At 35.3% G+C, this 24,401-nt stretch overlaps 1 protein-coding gene across 1 annotated transcript in view; it reads right to left on the bottom strand.

Moving 5' to 3' along the window:
* TRPC4 (transient receptor potential cation channel subfamily C member 4) overlaps positions 1–24,401 on the bottom strand; it is a 217,997-nt gene that overhangs the window by 94,314 nt on the left and 99,282 nt on the right. Inside the window, exon 3 of the mRNA XM_007960191.3 lies at positions 12,479–12,997. Within this exon, the coding sequence (XP_007958382.1) occupies positions 12,479–12,997 (519 nt within the window). The remainder of the gene's footprint in view (positions 1–12,478; positions 12,998–24,401) is intronic.

Below are 24,401 nucleotides of genomic sequence, written 5' to 3' on the forward strand. Positions count from 1 at the left end.
AATATCACAGCATTTTATAAAAACCAGGTTCCTTGGTATTGCCGATCCTAGGACTTTATGACCTAATGTTGGTGTTTTTTCCTAATTTCACCTTCTGTCCACCCTGATTTATGATCATTTATTTTGCACTTAGTGTATTCTAAGCACTGTTTCAGGGATTGACATTGCACTAATAATCAAATCAGATAAGATAACACTTAGATACAGGTGGAGGAGGATAGATAATAAACACACAAATAAATAAAATTATTTTGGATTTTGGTAAAGGTTGCAAAGATAATAAAATTGTGATATAAAAGGGAATAATGGGTGGGAGAAAAGGATACCAATGGGATCGAGTGTTCTGGAAGTCTTCACTGAGAAGGTGATAATATGAGCTGACATCAACAGAGGAGCCAGCCACACTTGCCCAATAGAGAGAAAGTGAGGGTAGAGGCCACGGGTTTGGAATGAGGACGGAAAGGTCACTGAATGTGCCTCCATATTTCATGCTCTTCTTTGCCTCCATGAATCTGCACAGAGTATTTCTTCCCCATATGACTTTTTCTAACTTCTTTGCCTGAATAAATCCTATTTTTCCACCGAAACTCAATTAAGGTGCTTTATTTTTAGGAAAGTCTCCTATAAAATCTCAAGGTTAGAAATATTTTCCTGGGCTTCAATAAGGTGGCTCTTGGAAATCTCACTTTATTATCTAAGCAACAGCAAAATTCCAGGTTTTAGAAAACTTCTGAAAGAAATTTGAACTTGGCCTGGGGCTTGCTGTCTTCTCATTTTGCCATTCTTAGTCTTTGGCACCAAAAATACACTTTTTGTGGAATTGCATTTAGAGACAGAGAGAAGATCTCTGTGGTGGGAGCTCCAATCCCCTCTGTTAGCCTCCTCACGTGCTCTCTGTCTTAGCTACCAGCAAGATTTCCAGCTTCATCCCAGTGGTCAAAGAGAAGGACCACGTGTTTGAGATGATGGATATGCTAATTAGCCTGAGCTGATCACTACACATTCTATGTATCAAAACATCACTATGTACCCCAGGAATAAGTACAATATATTAATTGGCAATTAATAAGATAAAAAGAAGAGACTAAAGACAAGGGTAAAAAGAGGTTTCGGGGCTACATGTCCCACAGCTGCCTGGGAGAAATCACTGTTCATCGATAAGGGCATGGAGAAAAATAACAACAACGTCCATCATTTAACACTTTATCGGTGCTGTGAAAAATAACAACGTCCATCATTTAACACTGTATCAGTGTTGTGAAGAATTTTATTTTTCAGCAGGCTTTTACAAACAAGAAGGCAGCTGGCAAGGAACCATGGAGGATGGGCTTAGTTTACTCCTTCTATGCATGCAGAGGGCATGCCACTCCATGTTCCCTAACATTCCGAAGAAGAAAGGGAATAGGGTGTGAAACAAAAACCATAGAGCTATGTGATTGCTTTCCCTGTTCTATACCACCTAGAAGCCATTTGGAAACACACAGCTTCAGAATTCAGCTTCAGAATCACAAATCACCAAATTATAGCACAGGCATTATCAATCCTAGAGAGTTTTACTGTATGTCTTTGTTTCTAAAAATTCAAACAAAAGAATTAACCTCCATTTAGAAAAATTATGACTATGCCTAACAGGGTCAAAGATTAATGAGGGTGAGGAATAAGTAAAAATGTTCCCTCTCATATGAGTAATTTATGAGAACTCAAGCAGAAGTTTATATCTCAAAATCAACAAGTTTCTTGAGAACTATAACGTTTCAGTTTCATAAACTTCCAAAAGACAGAAAGCCAACAGATTAGCTTTCTGTATTTTTCCAGGAAATATGTTGAATGGAATAAGCTGTTAAGCCCATAACTCTAAAAGCTGGCAATTCTTTGCTTTGTGATGAATGACAGAGAAAATATGGGTCACTAAATAATGACCTAAGAGAAAATAACCCTGAAGTATAAATGTGAACATTTTTACAACAGAAACAAGAGAAAGCCTTCTCCATCACTGACAAACTACATGATTGTATCTGAATAATGGAAACCTAATGATCTTATTGCTAGCACTTTCTTTCTTGTCAATCATCATAGTCAGAAGTACCAGTTTTATGCTGAAAAGCAATTCATTTGAGGGCCAAGGGAAGGTATCCAATACACAATGCAGTTTATCAAAGATATTATCATTAGCCTAATGTTTTTGATTATTGTTTTTGCTAAATGAAAGCTGTATCATAAAGAGCTGCTTATGTACATTTTCTCAGGTGAATAGAAGAGTACACTTCCTTGAACATACATGTTAAAATATTTGTTTAAAGCAGTATCAAGGTAGTTTTTATATCTAATTCAAAACTAAAATTTGCTGTTTTATGTTTTATAAGACACACTTGTCACTTCTTAAACAGTGCTGTTTAAAAGGACAAATTTATACAATGTTTTGGACACACACAATTTCAAATTTAACTGTGAGAAAAGTACACTTTCAGATAGGAATTAGAAGACAGTGGTTACATGTAACTTAATTAGCTGTAAAGAAACTCACACGGATTGAATTCCAAGCTCTAAAAACCTAGTGTTAAATTAAATGCCTAATGACTTGTCATAGTTTCATGACCCAGTCTGAAAAGTACTGAATAGGCATTTGCTTCTGCCATCACAGAGTGGCAGGCACTGAGAGGTTTGGTCCCTAGGAGGGGGCGGGGTTAAAGCATTAGGGATTCTGTGATCCATGTTGCCTCTGCCTAGCAACAGCAGGTGTGTGCACAACCATGGAGAAAAGAGAGGCAGAGGTTCAGCAATCAGTCACTGAGCATGCTCTACAGAACAGCAGGAGAGAAAACTAAGCTACAGGAATTCTGCATTCTATTTTTCTTCTATAGATTTCACAATTCACATCGCTCAGTGTAGTCTCATGTATGAAAATCCTTTCTATGAGTACAGCTAAGATTCTGAGGTGTAGCAGTCAGGTTCAAAGGGCATCCATAACGAATGCCTACAGTATATTTTAAAATGCCATTCAGATGGGCAAGTTAATATCAAGTATGTACTATACAATGTAAGTTGTTCTGAAAGCCTATAATGGGAAGAGTTATTGAAGGCTGGGATGAAGCATATATTATACTTTTTTTGGTGACTATATATCTTAATATAAATAGTTTGGAGTACTTACTACACCAATAGACTTAAGAAAAACAAATCTTTTTCCTTTCTTTTTTCTTTTTTTTTTTTTTTGAGACAGGGTCTCACTCTGTCACCCAGGCTTAAGTGCAGTGGTGCAATCATGGCTCACTGAAGCCTCAACCTCCTGGGCTCAAGTGATCCTCCCATCTCAGGCTCCCCAGTAGCTAGGAGTACAGACACACACCACCATGCCTGGCTAATTTTTTTATTTTTATTTTTTTTGCATAGACAAGGTTGCACTGTGTTGCCCAGGCTGGTCTCAAACTCCTGAGCTCCAGCAATCCGCCTGCCTTGGCCTCCCAAAGTGCTGGGCTTACAGATGTAAGCCAGCGTGCCCAGCCGAAACTTCTTTTTGATATTCAAAATAGTAATGTAACCCACAAGAAACAGTTGAATGTTTATAACAAGTATTAAAATGTTAAATGATGAAGCTAACACTTTCCTACAATTTCTGCTGCATAGTATATAGTGGAATCATGTATTTTTCTGCATATGCTTAGCCTTTCATATTGGGGGCCCAGGAACAGACAAAAAATAGTAGTAGTAGTAATAATAATAATAACAGATAATAATAGATAGCCACTCTTTCATGAGCAAATATGCAAGGAAATATGCTAAGCTCTGTACTTGCATTATCACATTTCATCTTCACAAGGCAACCTATTTTAGGGAAGAGAAAATAGAAATGCAAAGGATAAGTTGTCCAACACTACATCCTTGGTTACGAACAGAAAAGAGCATTATATCAAATTCATAGACCTTATTTATTTATTTATTTATTTATTTATTTATTTATTCTATTTTATTTATTTGACGGGTCTCATTCCGTCACCCAGGCTGGAGTGCACTGCTACAATCTTGGCTCACTGCAGCCTCAACCTGCCTGGCTGCAAGTGATCCTCCCACCTCAGCTTCACGAGTAGCTGGGACTACAGGCATATGCTCAGCTAAATTGTTTTTTCTTTGTAGAGACGGAATTTTGCTTTGTTGCCCAAGCTGGTCTCCAACTGCAAGGCTCAAGTGATTCGCCTTGCCTCGGCCTCCCAAAGTGTTGTGATTTCAAGAATGAGCCACCACAACCAACCTGTTCTTTTACTTTTAATATGATATTCTATTTGAACCACAGAGAGATGAGTTACTTGATACCATTAAAACATTTTCCCCATAGTTCTTATACCTTTAGATGATCAGAAACTTACATGGAAGAAGATCTGTCTATTGTGTATGTACTAGGAATGGAGAGGTTTCCTTTCTCTATGCCCTAGGCTACTTATCCCAGAACAGGGAAAATGTTAATGTATGAGCCCTTCCCTTCTATGTGCCGATCAACAGCCATCAATAATTCCCTGCCTGGTTGTCTTTCCATTCCCCAGGTCTACTCCTCCATTTTAAATAGGATATTGATTTCCTACCAGACTCTTTCGTTTTGAAGATAGGGAAAATAAAGAAACGAAACCTCTGAGAGTCCTGAGAGATGAGCAGGATGTACAGTAGGTAGAGAGGATGGCTTCTGGTTCTGGGAAGCCATAATAGAGTAAGGAAATGGCAGGGTGGACAGTGAGGAGAGGAGAAAGATGGACAGTGAGAAGAGGAGAAAATTTGAAATAAGTTTCATGGGATGTCATGAATGCAAGGACTTATTGAAGGTAAATTTCTGCATGCAAAGTGCTATGTTTAAAAACTGTCCAGGCAAGTTTGATAATCAGACAGATTTGGGAGCCATTGTCTTCTCTACCTGAGAGAGTCAAGGAAATCTACAGAAGATTGAAGTCAGAGGCGAAACCTTAATCGATAATTTTAAGTGGTGTTCAACCTTGATTGCACATTAGAATTATCTGGAGAGTTTGACACAGAAAGTTTCAAAGATGTGGTGAACATCCCAGATATTCTGATTTAACTAGTTTGAAAGTGGGATATATGCAGCAATGTAGTGTTTACAAACTTCCCAGGTGATGCTAATATGATCCAGATGAAACCCTTTGCAATAGATGAACAAAGAAATAGGGCCGACCTCAAGAGATGCCTGATATAAAGGCCTAGAAGGGGAAATACTGCAACAATGTTATTAATGTTCCCACTTGGCTGAAATATAGACTCTAAGCAGTGATGGTGGGCATTAAGAAAGGTAAAACTGAAAAATTTAGGCACAATCTACATAAGACGGCTGTGGCAGTTGGACTTTATGTGATAGACACTACAATGCTTAACACAGAACTCTTGTGATCGGATTTACAGTCACCCAAACTGAGAGTTTCTTTGGGCTTGGGATTTTCAATTGTATAACTGGGAAAGTTTTTCCTAGATCTGCCTTTCCAATAAATAAAATAAAACAAAAACCTTTAGTAGTGTTGTGAGTAATGTTTTGGAGGAGGTTAATATTAGAGGCAAGATGTTCAACTGGAGAAGCAAAATGTGAAAACAAATAATAAAAGGAAAAATCAACATTTCTAATAAAGGAATGTTTCTACCATACCAAAGGGAAAATAATAACTAATTTTAACCGGGGTATAATTTAAGGGAAGGTTTTTCAGAGAAAGTGGTATTTGAGGGGACATTGGAGGACATGAATCTTTTCAAAGCAGTTTAAACATAGAAGAAGCATAAGGGAAAAGGTCATGGTAATTGAATCTCATTCAGATAACCCAGTGTGTTAAATAAGAAAACCAAACTAAGGAAAAAGCTTTACCAACTTTACTTACATAAATGACTCAGCTATGAAGGGGAACACCATAAGGACTATGGTGTTTTCTCTCATGTTTCTCCCAGTAGTCTCTTTGCTCTCCTTCTCTAAGAGTTATTTGATGCCCATGAGAAAAAGTCTCCACAGCATGACTTTTTTTTTTTTTTTTTTTTTTTTTTTGAGATGGAGTCTCGCTCTGTTGCTTAGTCTGGATTGCAGTGGCGTGATCTTGGCTCACTGCAACCTCTGCCTCCTGGGTTCAAGCAATTCTCCTGTCTCAGCCTCCCGAGTAACTGGGATTAAAGGCACCCACCACCATGCCCAGCTAATTTTTGTATTTTTAGTAGAGATGGGGTTTCACTTTGTTGGCCAAGTTGCTCTCAAACTCCTGACCTCATGATCCGTCTGCCTCAGCCTCCCAAAGTGCTGGGATTATAGGTGTGAGCCACCGCACCTGGCCAGCATGAGATTTTCAAACTTATTTTTAAAAAAATTTTCATAGCATGAGATATTTTTCCCCAAATTATATATACTCTGGTATGTCAGCTACAGGCGTAACAAAATATGAAAGGTACGTTTTACACATCCCAGATAAAACAAGAGTGAAAAAGGAGAAAAACAAAAGATGAAGACAGTCAGTGGTTAAATGGTCAGCTATGCTGTCAAATTTGTAGCAAGTGCAAAGGTCTAGCATGGCTGCTGACCAGACACCAAAATCCACTGGATCTAGGAGGAGAGAATCACTGTTTCCCAACACCAATCCAAGGTCCTTATGAGACAGCAAGGATGTAACATTATCATTAACTTATCTGTGTGATTTTTTTAAAGATGGGTAGGGTACAACCTTGAAGGTTAGTAATTTCAAATCAAAAAATATGTAGAGAGAGATGTTATTGTCTCTCAACTGCTAACAGAAGCACAAAATGACATCTTGCTATAGATCTCAGATATGTAGATATCAGGTAGATAAAGAACATGAGTGGTATTTTTAATTTGTTTGTTGGTTGATTTTTAATATGAAGTTCATATTGTAGTAAGATGAGATTTAAATGATTATTTATCTCCTTTTCATATAAAATTTGAATTAAAAACCTGTTGGCTTGATAAACTTATCAAAAAAGAGTTTATAAAATAAAGGCCATTATATACAGACAAGTATGGTTCTAGGCAGTTTTAAGAAAACACAGTCTGCAGTGTCTGCTCTATTTGTTATTTAACTGGTTTAGCACTCTTGCGATACACCCCAACTCTCACCCAAGGTGTCCCTTGGTTGTATTAAGACTACACCCTATGTGTTTCCTGTGTCCCTAGATTCTCCCCCACCTCCCCTGTCTCCTTTCTGACAGCAGTCTTGTTTGAAATAAATCAATATCAAGGCGTTTGAAATAAATCAAGAAATAGAACCAAGAATCTTGAGATTAAGAGAGTTTTAAAGAGCTGTAATTCTGGAACATTTCAAATCAATTTAGTTTACCATGCCATGGGTAGTGTCTGATTGACATGAATCTCTTCATATTTTCTCCATTCCCCCAACACTGGATAAACAGAAGGTTAGGAGGTTATGAGCAGGGGGCTGTTCAAATGTTGATTTTTCTCCTTCTTCAACAATCCCATTAATGTATGGGACAAAACCCAGATTAGTTCCAAAGTTTAAGCTAATGTTGCAAAGCTGCTGAAACACTTTCATGAAAGGGAAAGACAATATACATATATATGTATATATGTATGTATATGTGTATATATGTATATATACACACACACATATACACACACATATATACACATATATACATATATATCTTATACTATTTACTGTGTAGAGATTACTTTTCACTTAAATTTGAAAAGCTATAGAGAGTTTGAATTGTAATGTTTTTAGACAGAATAATGTATTTCCTTGCTTTTTATTGTTATTCAACATCTAGGCTACTCTGCCTCTTAATTAGTTACTTCACAATATTGTGAATCGTGTACTTAAAACTAGCGAAGGTCTTTGCTGTAGAAAATAGTTAAGAAGTGCATTAAGCTTCCCATTTACCTTTAGTAATCTTACAAATATTAGGCAAGAGGAATGACTACATGAAAGTAATTTCAACTGCCACAGACTCTGCATCTGCAAAAGTCATGCCAGAAACCAAAGGACAAGTTCTTTGTCTAAGACACGTCCTCAGCCATACCTCGCCTTTATGTTACACTCAGGGGAAGAATCAGTTTTAAGGGTATGACTACATGCTTTTTGTTTCCAACTTCCTTTGATATTATTCATTTAGATGATTGACATTGGGATGGGAGTGCTTGGTCAAGGGAGCAACCTTAAACCTTAAGCCTGTCCCATCGCAGAATGGTACTTGAAAGATTTTTGTTTGACACAGAAACATAAAAGTGGAGTAAGAAAGAAAGGAAAAGCAGGCTTCACACTCTTTGAAGAAATCAAGTCCTTCATCACAATGTGAAAACAAAGAAAACTTCACGTTGAAATGCCAAGCTTTCATTACAGTGGAGCTGAGTTGTAAAATACATTCATGTGCTCAACGAAACTAGGCTAGTAGCTTCAGTTTTCTCAGGTTTACCCAGTGTTCAGTAGGATGATGTCTGGGTGGAGGCAATATGGTGTGATGGTTAGAGCAAAGTTTTTGTAGTTAAGATCTGGATTTGCAATCTGGCCCCAATATTTAACAGAATAACACTGCACATTATATAACCCTCTGTGACTCTGATTTTTTCGTGAAAAAACCAACAACAAATAGTTCATACTTCAGAAGTGTATTTGGAGGTTTAATATAATAAACAATGTAAACAACTTAACCCAGTTGTTAAAATACATTCATTTGAATTGATACAAGATGTTTGTTCTACTAATATATGATCAATACAATTACAGCATCATTAGCCTAGAATTAATAGGAATAATAAAATTCTTCTTTCTATGATGCTGCTGCTTAGAAAGAATATATAAAATGAAAATGTAAAAATATCTATGGCATGCAATTAACACAGAGCTTTCCCTTTGGATGAGATTAGAGAAGTACCAGAACAAGTCTGCAATCAGATCCTGGCAACATTAATTGTTTTAATATGTTGATTCATAAGGAAACTGTTATTAGGAGATTAAACTAAACAGTGCAATTTATTCAGGCAAAGAAACATGCAGGGAACCATCCAGATCTAAGAGCATCTGTGACTTCATTCAGGTGCATTCATCACCTAGCACCTTCTGTATGTCAGGGGCTACAGTATGACTGGTGAGTAAGATGGATGTGTTCCTGACACCGCCTAGAGGAGGAGATGGAAAAGTAATAACACAATACAATATAGGGTGTGTATAATGAGGACATTTATCCAAGAGAGTCTACGGAGGGGTTTGCTTCATAGAATGCTCCTGGGGTGAGACAAGACGTGAGATGATCTTTAAAGAGTGTGCAGGACTTAGCTATGTGAATGAAGGTTAATGAGAAAGCATTCCAAATCCTGAGAGATGGACTAAAGACAAACCTCAGACTTGTTTAGACCAAATCAAGGAAAACTTTTGGTAAGAAAGATATGAAGCAAGACATGCTAAAGCAGAGTTTCCTTTAAGGCACATGATCTTACTAGAAAACCTTTAATATTTGAATTTAATAATTTCTGAATAACCTAAGAATACATGCTGTAAAATACAACTTATGATTTTAAAAGGTATATATGAAAGTAAAATGTTATTCCTGAATTTTTAAAATTATGCTATCAGTTATCCAATGTTACTTTGCTTTGGGAAAAATCATCAATCTGAGAAAAACATGCTCTTTGATAGTAAATGCAAGATACTTCAGAACAACCGTGTAAGAATTTCATTTTCATTTTTTTCTCCATTGAAATCTCAAAACGTTTTGAAAGGAAAAAAATACCATACAATGTCTTTTAAAATTGTATCTTTTGGGGAGGATTGCTTGAACCCAGGAGTTTGAGATCAGCCTGGGCAAAATAGCAAGACACCATATCTACAAGAAAATTATCTTTTAAAAAATAGCACTAATTCTAATTTTTTTGTTACATGCTAGATGTTTTTTGCTATCTTTTATCTTGTGTTATTAGGCTCTATCACCCTTCCATAACTCCATATTAGCAAGAATACAAACATCTTGAGAGAAGTGTTAGAAATTATCAAATGTCTTCCATTGCTTTGCTTCTTACAGACTGAAGGTGGGATTAGAGTTATGGCTTTTTCATAGGTTTTGACATTGAATGCACTTTTTATATTTATAACATATACAGAAGAACATAAGCAAAGAACACATGTTCAGAAAGGAAGAACATTTTTAGTGGTTCAGGAACAAAATGAAGAACATATATTCAATGTTTTCTTGTTTCTCCTAATAGACTATAAGCTGTGTGAGAGCAGAGACCTGACACCAGGGAATCCCAAGTGCCCCGTGCGTTGCCTGGAATGTGTTCTGTGAAATATATGTTGAAAGAGTTATTAAGGAAATTAATGCATGACCAAAGTGCACTAAATGCTTTTTAGTTAAAAATATAAATACAAATATGCAAAATTCAAATTACAATTTCTATCTTGAACAACTCTTTGACAGGAATTTGGCAGCGCCAGTTAATGCAATATCATTGACAGCATTCTGTTATGAGGATATGGTAAAGGAGTTTATGAGTATTTTGTTCCCAGGCTTTCACAAAAGTTATTGTGTTAAAAGTTATTGTGTCGTCTAAAAGTTAAGACGACATTAAATCAGCTCTGACGGCATGACCAAAATGAGTGCAGGCAAAAAATAAATCTGAGTTCATTCACTGGCTGCAGAGAGCCCTAAAGAGCAACAGGTGAGCAGAGCAGGCTGATTCTGGGTTTTCTGTTTCATTTCATGAATTGCACATCTTGGGAACTTTACTCCATTCAACGTTTGTAGGATAATGTTAACACTGAACAGCTATGGCATAAGAGAAAATCTTTGCAATCATCGTGTTGATTCTTTAAACCCCTTCTCCAAAGAAAAATTAAAGAAAGCAAAGCATATTACTGTGCTAATATGGATCTTTAAGAAGATTCAGGCCACATTAATATCTCAATATCATTCAAGTCTAAAGTCTATAAGACACTTCTTATCTTCCCATTTACCACTTTGAACATCTTTCATCAATGTGTCTTATCGTTGTGAAGTAAAATTATTCTAGTTCATTTAAAATGTTAGATCTCTGAGTCTAAAACATAAAAACCTAAGAAACTGAGTTAATACTGCTGACATGGACTCAAAATAGCAAAGGTGATTTTAGCGTTAGAGGGAACAGACACAAAAGAAGCTGTTCACTTCACTTATTAAGGAAAAAGTTCATTTCACCTTGTTTCTGGCTCCCATAACAACCAGATCAGCTTAACTAATCACATAACTAGAGGAAAAAGTTGAGAAAGCAAATTCAGGTATCTTGAGCCTTGAGTATTTAGTGAGTAGCAACAGGCAAAGTAGCCAGGGCTTACATGGGATCATCAAGGCCAAATTCAAGAGAAACTGAGTACATTTTACAATTCAGAAGTCTTTTACTTTTTCTCTTTCGTTTTTCATCTTACATAGCATTTCCAAGTATTGTTCTGGAATGGAAAATTGCTATCATTTAAGGGTGAACAGAGAACCAATATTTTCTTCAGATAGAAGTAAACAGTCTTTTGAGAATTCACTCAAACATAAAGCAATTATGCTGGGTGATTAAGGGTAAGAGGTACGAGATTATGTTATTTAATACAGCATTTTTAATTTATGGACATTTTACAATAAATTTATTACTCCCTTGCAATGAACTTATTTGGTTTCTTATTCCTGACAAATCAAAAAACGGAGCAAGACATGAGAAAAGTTTTAGTACTTACATCTGCTATTTTACTAAAGTATTTTATTTTATTAAGAATTTATAATGTATTTATTGATATAAATAAAACAATACTATATAATTTACTAAGAGTCTTCACACATCCACATATTTCACACTTCCTAAAAGCCTATGAGGAAAATGTTGTCTATGTATACAGCTGTCCCCAAGCACCTGTGGGGGATTGGTTCCAGGACCTCATGCAGATACCAAAATCCATGGCTGCTCTAGGCCTGCAGCAGTTGGCCCTACAGGATCCATAGATAGGAAAAAATCGGCCTTCCATATCTGAAGGTGCCACATCCTATGAAAGCTGCACTTTCCATCCACATTTGATTGAACCCAAGGATGCAGAACCTGCTGATACAGAGGGCTGAATCATATATATATATATATATATATATATATATATATATTAAATCCATTAAGCAGGTGAGAATACTGACGCTTAAGGAAATTTGTCTGTGACCCTCTAAAGTTACAAGACTTATAAATAGCAGAGCCGGAAATCTCAGTCTGGACATACTAAAATTCATTAGCTTTTCCATTATACCATAGTCAATGTGTACATTTTAACACAGAGGCCAAAACCATCAATTATTACACCATCTATTACCACTCTTCAATGTGATTCATAATTATTAATTCAGCAGACAATAAATGTCATCCACTTACAGCTGAATAGAAAATGCTCTAAAACTCAAAACTAATTTTGTGAGTAGCAGTTTGCTTCACTGTGTGTGATTAAATTCTATGGCATTTTGATGGATCAAGTCTGGCAACACTCACCTCTTTTTGACGGTACTTAATGGCCAATTTTAGTCTTGCAAGATCATTTCCACTTTGTTCTTCTATGAGACTATTGTCATCTCGGTAATTAAGAATGATTTCCAGTTCTCTGGAACTTCTTGTCTGATCCAGTAGGTCCTTAGCAAATTGTTTGCACTGCCGTGACAGCTCTTCATACTCCGACTTGAATTCATTTTCCACCTTGCTCAGTTCCTGAAGCTCCCAACTTAACTGAAAGGCTGTGAGAAAAGGATCTTCGCTTGACAGCGCAATGAGAGAGGGACTGGCCAAGGCCTTGTAGATGTTGAGTCTGGAGCGGGAGTGACGGAGGCTGTCCACATCTGAACTGGACACGCATTCCACACAGTTACAGCGGACCTCGTGCGGTCGAGGCACCGAGACTCCTTTCTGAACCAAGAGTTTTATTATCTCATAATTGTTTGTATGGGCTGCCAAAATGATTGGTGTAATGTCCGGAGTGAATTCAGAGAACTGCTTATCAAGCAGTATAGGAGGCACCTAAAAAAAAAAGGCAGAGGTGATGAACGTTTATTCACTTGTTCAAGCCCATGAATTTCATACACCATGCTACAGCAATATGGAATGGGTTCATATGCCTTTGGCCAGGTTTTTTATTTTTATTTTTATTTTTTGCAGGAGAGATATGGCCTTTTCCCCTACAAAAGACGAGACAAAATTGGAAAAAAAAACTTTCCAATATGATACATTATTCTTTTTTTAATCTGAGTTATGACATTTTACAGCATTTTAAAATAGGTGGTTATGGAAACTCTTTACTCGATGAAAGTCTTTCTTTCTTTTAAATAAACCCAACTTGTTTTCTGGCTGACAACCTTTGCTTTGCTTTCTCAGAGATGTTGACATCCTAAATAATCAAGAAATACACTCAAAAACAGCTAATGATTTGTTTTAAACCCAAGCTCTTTCTCTGCAGTAGAAGTCCTTTAATTCCTCAATTAGGTCTTGTCTTTTGTTTGTTTTTACCGTGTTTTAGCTTCTGCTTTCCTATCATTCAGCCTAGTGACTAAATGTGGCAATAAAAATAAGTGGGCTGGCCTCATGCTTCCTCTTTTCATCTGTGCTTTTCGGGTGTATTTTCCAGATGACAAGAGGTGCTCCATAGCTAGCATTACTGTTTTATTAGAAATAAGCCAAGCAATGAGTCAAGTCAGCAATGTGAATTCCACTGAGTCAGGTCACCGATGTGTTTATGCGCGACTTCCTTTGGGTTATACTCTAGGGATGGTAACGATGAAAATAATAATAGCCGCTATTTAGTAAGCATCTGCTAGGTACATTAACCCTCACCCTTTATTATTCACATTTTATGGATGTAGTTCCTCTGTGAGTAAGTGGAAGTCCTGCAATTTGACCTGCAATTTCCATATACTTTAAAGACCTTATATAATAAACACCAATTCACCTGTCTGACAACCAAGCGTGAGTGAATTGCACTGCACTATGTTGCTTTAGCACTTTTAGTTTTTTATTTTTGCTGGCACAAAGCCATAGAGGCATTTATGAAAAGTAAATGCTACATAAGGGCAGTTAAACAGGCATGGCAGAAAAAATGATGATGCACGTCACATTGAAATATGCTGCTGGAAAAATGAAGGAAACCACAAAAGGATCAGAGGAAAACCTGTGGAGAAAAACGACACTCATGATGACACTTCACTAATGCTACTTTTAAATATAGGTGCATTTTTATATGTGGATAATTACATACACTTTAAAGTCATCTGGTCATATAGGATATCTCTTGGTTTCACCAGAAACACTAAAGATAATAGGAATGAAATGATCTGTTTAACAGTTCCTTTACAGAGGTATGCAATCATTTAATAGTGAAGATAGTAATAAACACTTTTTGAAATGTGCTTGTGAATACTAGGGTGACCACACTGCCTGTTAAGATAGTGTTTTACATTTGTGCACTTTGAGGCCACTATGAAGGCCTAATAAATAAAGATTCCTTGGTCACAAGCACTGCAATCTCGTGTCAGTAAATCTGATAACCAAGATGGCTCCTAAGTGATTCAGGTTTATCAAGTGGGTGCAGTGTGCCTCTGCCTGACAAAGTGAGAATTCACGTCCCAGGTAAGACGGAGTGGGCCCACTCGAGATTTCATTGTGCTGTTCAGAATGGTACAAAATTTACAACTTAAGTATTATTTCTGGAATTTTCAATTTAATATTTTTGGACCACAGTTGAGTGTTGGTAACTGAAACTGATGAAAGCGAAACTTTGGATATGAGGGGACTACTGTCCTTTTAGTGTTTTCTGTGGCAGACAATGAGGGAAGACAAAACAATAACTAAATAATTTCCTATATTAGATGTATAGTTAAGTGACAGATGTAATTTGCAGGTAATTTCTGGCTTCACTACAATTTCATCTTGTATTTCTATGCTTTTTAAGCTGTTAAGAATTTAAAATGTATTAACCTTAAAATACATCTTTGTAGAATATTGCAGAAAATTTTATTTTAAAAATAAGTATAATATATCCATACTGAATAGCACACATTTTTTTTCAAAAAATAACAGTGTAGAAGTATTAAAGAGAGATATAGTAAGTTTATTAAAATATGTGAGAATATACCAAGAATAAATCTGCTGTTTGAGTTTTAATACTCAATAAACCATTGCATATTTTAATTTTTAAAAATATAAGAACATTTATAACTATAAACATATCTAATTTTTATCTCTTGTAAGAAACTTTATTTTTGAAAATGATTTTTCAGTGGACCTATTCTATAGATCCACTCATAAGAATTGATTGGTCAGTAATGATATGGTTTGGCTTTGGGTCCCCACCCAAGTCCCATCTTGAATTGTACTCCTCATGTATAGAGGGATGTAGTTGGTGAGCAGTGATTGGATCATGGGGACGACTTCTCCCATGCTGTTCTTGTAATAGAGAGTTCTCACAAGATCTGGCTGTTTGATGAGTGTCTGGCACTTCCCCCTTCTTGATCTCACTCTCTCCTGCTGCCATGTAAGATGTGCCTTGCTTCCCTTTTGCCTTCTGCCATGATTATTAGTTTCTTGAGGGCTCCCCAGCCACATGGAACTGTGAGTTAATTAAACCTCTTTCCTTTATAAATTACCCAGTCTCAGGTAGTACCTTTACAGAATTGTGAAAATGGACTAATATATAAATAACTATTTTTAAATTATATAATTATAATTAATTTAGAGCTTACTCTTACTCTAAAATGTATTCTAAATTTAACATTACATGTTGTCTTTACCACTAATTGCCTGGCACCCAGCTGGTCATAGATTGTTAGACATCAGGAACTGATTGTCTTAGCTGGACTCCACGGGGGACTCTGCTGGGACCCTGACTCAGTCAGGCAGGCAAAATATTAATGTTTATCTAGGTCTCCAGAGACAGGTTTGCATCCTCTCCGATTGCATGAAGACAATAAAAACCGAACAAAAGTGTTTTAAGAAAATAATTGCCTGTTATGGAGTACTAACTACATGCCTACATCAATTATTACATGGTTTTTGAAAGCCTGAGGTTTTCTTATTCTCTCATCACTTCTACATTTATTATATTGCATTCTTCTATGTATGAAAGTTCTCCCTCTTCTCCTTTTTGTTGTGGGATATTGCTGTGACCCCATGAATTCTTTCTTTTATTTAATATATTATGATTCATTGCTGTCACTGTTCATTTTATGCTTGTTATTAAAGTATAACATACATATACTAAAATGCATAAATATTAATATACAGCTTGATGACTTTTAAAAATCTGAACATGCTTAGGTAACACAACCCAGATTAAAACCTAGAAGAGTGCCTGCACCTCACAAGCCTCCCACTTGTTACTCTTCTCAGTTATTCCTTTTCTCAGATATACTCACAGATTTAATGGTTATCAGTATAAGTTACTTCCACGCACTTTTCAAATTTTATATAAATAGAATCACAAAATATATGCTCTTTATGTCTAGCTTTCTTTGTTCAACTTTAGTTCTTTGAAATATATTCTTCTTATTAGTAGCAAAAACTGTTTTTTCAATTCTGCAAAATGCTTCCATTTCTATTTTATTTCATTTCATCGTTGATGACATTTTTGTGGTTTGCAGGCTGGGGCCATTAAGAATATTGCTCTTATGCACATTTTATTTCTGGTTTGAAAATGAGAGGAAAATGTACGTGTATGTTGATCCTGTATATTGGGAAGGAATTTTCTTGTCACACAGTTTTCTTAAGCACTTACACCAACTTGTCTGGCCACTGCAATTATACTTGGTTTTATTTATTATATTTATGCCATATACAAATAATTTCTTATTTATTATCAAAAATGAGTGTTGAATTTTTTCTAATTTTGTATGCCTTTCCTGTTTCAATGGATATAATCATATAATTGTCCTCCTTAGTCCTAAAAGTATGGCAAATTATATTAACGCATTTCTGAATATTGAAACATTCTGGCCTGAAATTATTCCCACATGGTCAAATGCATAATGTTTTTATGTTGGCAATTTTTTTTAATTTTTTTATTATTTTTGTATTTTAAGTCCTGCAGTACATGTGCAGAAGTGCAGGTTTGTTACATAGGCATACATGTGCCATGTTGGTTTTCTGTACCCATCAACCCGCCATCTACGTTAGGTATTTCTCCTAATGCTGTCCCTCCCCTAGTCCCCCACCCCCTGACAGGCCCCAGTGTGTGATGTTCCCCTCCCTGTGTCCATGTGTTCTCATTGTTCAACTCCCACTTATGAGAAATATTTTGGAATCGATTTTCCTAAGTGAGATGGATTTCTAATCTTCGCTGTGCTGTCTTTATCAAGTTTTGGTATCAATGTGAAGTTTTCTTCATTAAAAGAATAAGAATGCTTTCCTCCTGAATGTAGTCTACTAGTAGCCTCCACCTGCTAACTGGTCCAGGTTCTTCCTCCGTTTTAAAACACAGGAACAATGGAGGACCAAGCAGAGTTGATGGACAGGGCCCAGCTATTTCCACCTAGCATACGGCATGGCTTATTAGGCAGCCGTATCCTCTGGAGCTCCTGTTTACAGTGGCAGGAACATTCGTCAGCTCTGCATCATGACTTCCGCTTCTCAATCCTGCTTCCTTTGCTTTTAATTTCAAAGATGCTATTCGAAATATACACAAATGTAGGAAAATGTACATTTTATTTTTGCTTTGAAAATGAGAAAAGAGAGAGAGAAAGAGAGAGAAGGGTCTGATAAAAGACTTCATGGTTAACCAGCTAATAGAATAGAAGCTTTAATAAAGGAAAGGGGCACCCTATGGTTACTACAAAATTATTAATATAAAATGTAAACCATTCTAAAGAAAAAGATGGGTCTTTTGGATCTTCAATTCTTTCCCTCCACTACTGCAAATGTGATTTTTCTAATATAGCAACCTCTTCAGGAAATTCCCTTTCTTAAAATGGTTTATAATTACTTTGATTGATTCAATAATTTATTCATATATTGAATCAACAAATATTTACTGAGTCTATTGTCTGGCACTGCATTAGATGTAGAGAATTAAGAAAACTGAAGATAAAGCAGTTCAAATCCTCACAGAGATGACTGTCGTATTTGACAGAAAAGTGGAACACAGATTTCCTGTATCTCCTAAGCAAACTGAATCAAATGTTTATTTGCTTCAAATCCAACATCATGGTAGGTATCATGAGAAATACACAGAAAAGTAAGAAATGAATATGTGCAGTGTCACATCCGATGATAACCAAATTTTAATCTGAAATTTTCATTTCTGAAAATTTGCCAAGTACTTTCCAAAATCTCAGGGTAGTTTTTCTGCTTTATATATATATCCTATATTGGACTGACAGACTTAGAATACAATAATAACTGTAGAAATGTGCTATAAGCCCTAGAACATAGCAATTATTTGCTAAATATAGGTTTTTTGGTTCAATACTAACAAGAATATGGTACTGCGCAACATTTTACTTTCCTTAGCAAGAAGCGAATCATTGACATACTTGGAGCAGAAAACTGCAGATGCAAACTGTTCTTTTGGAAGCATTAGAACATTCAGGCTGCCGTTCTTTTTCTACTTGGCAAAGTGCCTAGCAGATAGGTGGTGTTCCATAGATGGCATATCGATTTATTCTGCACACAGGTGACTGCCATTTCCGTAGGGCGAAGCCACTAAATCAGATTTCCAAGCCTTCCAATTGGAAACTGAGTCAATCTCAGACGACAAGGAAGGGCAGATCACAGATAGTGAAACAATGCAAGCTAAAGTGAACCCCTCAAGATTTTGCTCTCAGGAACGAATCTCTCTCTAGAAAGACCAAAACACCACTTTTGCCCCCCTCCCCCTCCCAGACCCTTTTTCTTCGGTAAGTTTTCCTGGCTCTCCTTTCACAATGTCCTAATGTTACAGCCCTTCATTTGTACACAAATGGTCTTTGGGGTATATAGAGACTTAAATTCCCCAGTCCTTTTCCCTAGATGGCTGGTACATTTAGCTTATTTCAGATGTTATGTCCCAGGATTACAGATTTGCAGGTGCTCAAACAAAAAAGAAAATAAAGAAAATAACTTCACTAAATCTTATAACAATAAATCAGGTCACTTTAATGCCTTTCAATTAATTAACAAATAATTACTGTACATGAGCAATATACAAGGCAATGTGCTGGTTGGTAAAAATGTGTTTTGCCCTCTACAAACATAATGGAAAATTCCTCTCTCCCTAAACACACACACACACGTGCGCGCGTGCACAGTATAATAATACTATACAAATGATTTTTTTTTTTTTTTTTTTTTTCCTGAGACGGAGTCTCACTCTGTCGCCCAGGCTGGAAGTCTAAAATAGAAGTCATTTGACCTCAGAAACATTTAGAAAACCCAGAAAATGGGCTTGCTGCCCCTTTGTCATGCTTCGTTCTCAACACAGTCTATTTTCTATCTCAATCCCTCTCCTTTGCTTTACTCAGTGTCTCCCATATGTACTCTTCCTTCTTCCTTTAGTGGTTCCATTGTTACAAGTGAAGAGCACCTTTTTCTAACACATAAAATAAATAGGCCATTGTAGGCACTCAATAACTATTACTTTTCCATTAACTTTTCTTCTTAAATTTATAAAGTTTTCCATCTAGCATATTTAAGGACATAACCCTGCAGATGAAAATCACACTGTGTTTTATTTTGCTGAAGTAAAATCTATAGACATAAAGGCATTACACCCAGGAAAACATTTTTGCATTAAATGATACACTCGCGTTACTAAGAAGCAAACCACATACTCCAAACAAACTACTTTTTAAAAATAAATTCCAAGTTACTGAATCACATATTTCAGTCAGCAATCTATAACAATAGTAGAAGAGGCAATTAAAAGAGGATCCTGAAATTAAACCAAATAAATCCCCCTGTTTTTTATATTGCGTAACTAACCATAAGGTTGCTTTGGCTTTTATTCTGTCCAAACTTTATAAATTTATCTGTTCAACATTTTTTTCTCAATTTTACTGCAAGACTAGTTACATTAATAACTGTATTATTTGGTAACATACAGCATTAAATATTATTGACGTATACAAGTAATCCATTAACTTATAACTGATTGCTATTCTTAAAAGGTATCTACATATTTCACCCTGAAGTGACTCAGCACCAATCTGAAGCACCTATTTTAAAATACAGAGTCTGATGTTTTACCCATACATATTAACTTTTGCCATTAAAAGTAACGGCAAATACGTCATAGAAATTTATCTCTGTCACTAAAATATACGTGTTTGAACCATTATTAATACTGAAGTCAAAATTTTTGGAGAGAAATTCATTCTGAAGTGACATTCATACAATTTAAGGGTATTCAATCTATTAAATTCATTTTTTACAAAATAGGTTATATTGAGTAAAAAGTTTGCTGACATAATACTGTGTGGTGTACCCTAGATTTTAAGAATAAATGGGTACATATTCTAACCTGGCTCTTTAAAAAAAAAAAATAGGATCTCACTCTCTGGCCCAGGCTGAACTGTAGTGGCATAAACACCAATCACCTCTTTCCTGGGCTCAAACAATCCTTTCCCCTCAGCCTCCCAAGTAATTGGGACTACAGGCATAGCACCACCATACCTGGATAATTTTTTATTTTTTGCAGAGACAGAGTCTCACTATATTGCCCAGGCTGGTCTCAAACTCCTAGGCTCAAGTGATCCCCCTCCCCTCAGCCTCCCAAGTAGCTGGACCACAGGCACAGCACCACCACGCCTGGATCATATTTTTGTAGGGACAGCATCTCACTATATTGGCCAGGCTGGTCTTAAACTCCTAGGCTCAAGTGATCCTCCTACCTCAGCCTCCCATTGTGCTGGGATTACAGGCGTGCACTCACTTGGCTCTATTTTTAATTAGCTATACAATCCTGTGAAAGTCTCTTAAAGATATTAAGGGGCATTTTTTATATGCAAAGGAATATCCCTTGTAACATGAAATTTCTGTGACTCAAATGCCTTTTTAAAGTTCTAGATGATAGTAAAATAATAGAAACTTTATGAAAAAGGTGTTTCTTTTTTCAAGGGCTTCAATAAAAATGTGCTAAATTATTTAGTTGTCCCTTGTGTTTAGTATCATTGTTTTGCTCTAATATATCAAAAGCAACACTTAAAAAAACCCTCAGTATAATAAGTATAAAATGTATCTCTTTCATACACAGAGACTGATTTCTAATTCAAATCAACACAAGAAATTTCAATTTAAAGTTATATTTAAAATTTTATATAGAGTTATATTTAAAAATTTATTTGACAACAGAAATTTAGAACCCAAATTTATATACATATGTGTGTATATGTATGTGAGTGTGTGTGCACACACATACATATATACACATGAGCACAAACTACTTGCACAAAAGCAAGTGGATGTCATATGAATGAAGAAATCGACAGATGAATGCATGGATGGACAGGTGGATGAATAAGTTAGGTTACAATCTTATCGAAGCAAAGTCAAAAGTATTAGTTTAGGCTCAAACTTCTGCCTTGAAAGACTAAACAGAATTCAAATTTGCACTTACACAGACAAAAAATTCTTTCTTAGTCTCAGCCTAGAACTAATAATTTACCACAATGTTCATGACAACTGGTGGATAAGAGCAAAGACTCTTGTGCTTTTTACTTCTTCAGTGTGGTTGCAACTTTAAATACATTATTTTTTTTCATTTTTTTATTTTTTATTTTTTTCCTGAGACGGAGTCTTGTTCTGTCGCCCAGGCTGGAGTGTAATGGCGTGATCTTGGCTCACTGCAACCTTCGCCTCCCAAGTTCAATTGATTCTCCTGCCTCAGCCTCCCGAGTAGCTGGGATTACAGGCATGCACCACCACACCCAGCTAAGTTTTTTGGATTTTTAGCAGAGATGCGGTTTTACTATCTTGGCCATGAACTCAGGTGATCCACCCGCCTCGGCCTCCCAAAGTGCTGGGATTACAGGCGTGAGCCACTGTGACTGGCCTAAATACACTAATAGTTTGATTTGACATCTGATGAAACATTGATCCAGAAAATAATTATAATAAACAGCTTGAAAGAAATTTGGCACAGTTATATACATATGGCTCTAAATCAGGAGTTTTTAAATTTTTGTGTGCCATGGACTTCTTTGGAGATCTGAAGCAGCCTGTGGACCCTAATTCAGAAAGAATACTGTTTCTAAACAAAATCATAGTATTATACATAAAAATATATTTAAATATATTTAAAATATATTGAAAAACAAATATGCAATGTGGTAACATATATGCCTATTAGTATATTAAGTAAAAAGTTATACTAGAAGACAGACTACTTTTGAAATAAGAAACATATAGGTATATCAGATATATAGTGTAATAGTGATATGATAGGAAAATATCTATAGGAAAATATATTGACAAAGACACAGGCACGGCTAGTGAAACTGATTTTTGGCCTACATTCATAATTGAAGGAAATTACGTGAAATTTAGTAAAACTAAAGATATATTTTTTCCCATCTTCGTTCACAGATATCTTTGAATTCTATTTAGCACATCCCTAAGTTAAGAAGCTCTTAAGTCTAAGTAAATTAGACTTGGAAGACAAATACAATTTTTAACTGGAAAGCACCAAGCAGATAGTCTTTTTGTAGGAGAAGTGATTGGAAAGTTAGGAAGACTTTCTAGAAAGGAAGGTATGATATTTGAAATTTTTTCAAAATTACATTTATATGTATTAAAAAAACAGAATATTGTATTATCATGGATGTCTTAGAGTATCAAGTTGAAGAAATAAATCACAACACACACACACACATATTTACTTCATGCGGAAAAATTCTGGAGATTTGGGGAAAGATGCAGAAGATCTAAAATGTAAATAAAAGTTACTGAAAGATAAAGAATACCTAGAGAAAAGTCAAAATGATGAGTCTGTGCACCGATAGTATTTCCAAGTATTTGGTTAAAGTAATGATAACAATTATGTACAATTAAATATAGTCTGGTGAAATCCCAAATGGGTGGGTAGGGTTCAAGGTTGGAACATTTTTAAAAAACAGCACTTTATTTTACTGAGTCTCTTAGGTACAACATAGATCTTCCTTAATTTACTTGACATATGGGCCTCTATATTTCAGTTAGGGGTAATTTGCCTGTTCACGTAAGTTACTGACTTTTGGCTTCCATATTATTTTAAAATCATTGTATATATAACTACTTTTATTTGTTGCAGTTCTCTGCTTTAGTTTTGTATTTTAAATGAGCAATAAACAAAAGTCTTAGTTGCTAACAAAGTAAGAAATCCTATTCTACATCAACAAAGATCAAACAAAAATTAAAATAAAATGTAAAATTATCTGGTAAGGACACCACTAAAATAATTGTTAGTATGTTGAATCCAACAGTGTATCAAAGGGATAAAGTAGAGCTTATTTCAAAAATGCAAATTATTTTTATAATTATGATATTTTTAGCTATCAATCATTATGGTAAATAATATTTTTCAATGTGATGATATTGTATGTGAAACAGTGTTTGAAGAATTTTGTCACTATTCCTAGAAATGATAAGGATTATTTACCAAAAACCAGTAGCAAAATGCATAATAAAGAATGAAAACTTTTTTCATTAAAATTAGAAATAAGATGGAAATGTTTATTCTCACCATCTTACTCATCATTATTTTGGACTTTCTACATAATGCAATAAGATTAGAAAATAAAATATTAAGAAACAAGACAATCTGTTCCTGTTTGGTGGATTACATGGTCATATATTTTGAAAAACTCAGAGATTTCAAATTTAGAAGTATTAATAAAGCTTAATTTGACATGCACATGCAGTACAAAAATCTATACTTTTCTTAATATTAGTAATACAACTTAATAACAGAACTGATTACATACAGAATGATAAAAGTTGGACATCATTAAGTGACAATGGATATAATAAGTGTGAATAGATTATAGAAAAAATAAAACCTTATTAGGGCATAAAATAAAATCAGAAACATAGCAAAATTATTCTGTTTGTGGAAAAGAAGACCTCATATCAGAGTTATGTTGATTTTTTTATAATAAATATATGCATTTAGTACCATTTCGTTAGAATATTTTTGTTTAGATTGTTTTATTTAGAACTTGATAAAATTGTTATATTAATTGATATGAAGGAATATATATCCAAGAATGGCTAAAAAATATGAAATTGGGACTATAATCCAAGAATATAGTGAGAGAGATGAATCACTTGAACAGAATTTTGACCAGAATTACTTTTGTTTATATATTTAAAGTTTATATGTGAAAAGTGAAATTTTTATTTATTTGGAAAAGCAGTTCATTTACTAACTGGCACTAAAACAATCTTCTACCCAAGCAAAGTTAGGCTATTCATCTCACGTCATAAC

Source organism: Chlorocebus sabaeus, chromosome 3 (assembly GCF_047675955.1).
Source record: "Chlorocebus sabaeus isolate Y175 chromosome 3, mChlSab1.0.hap1, whole genome shotgun sequence".
NCBI lineage: Eukaryota > Metazoa > Chordata > Mammalia > Primates > Cercopithecidae > Chlorocebus > Chlorocebus sabaeus.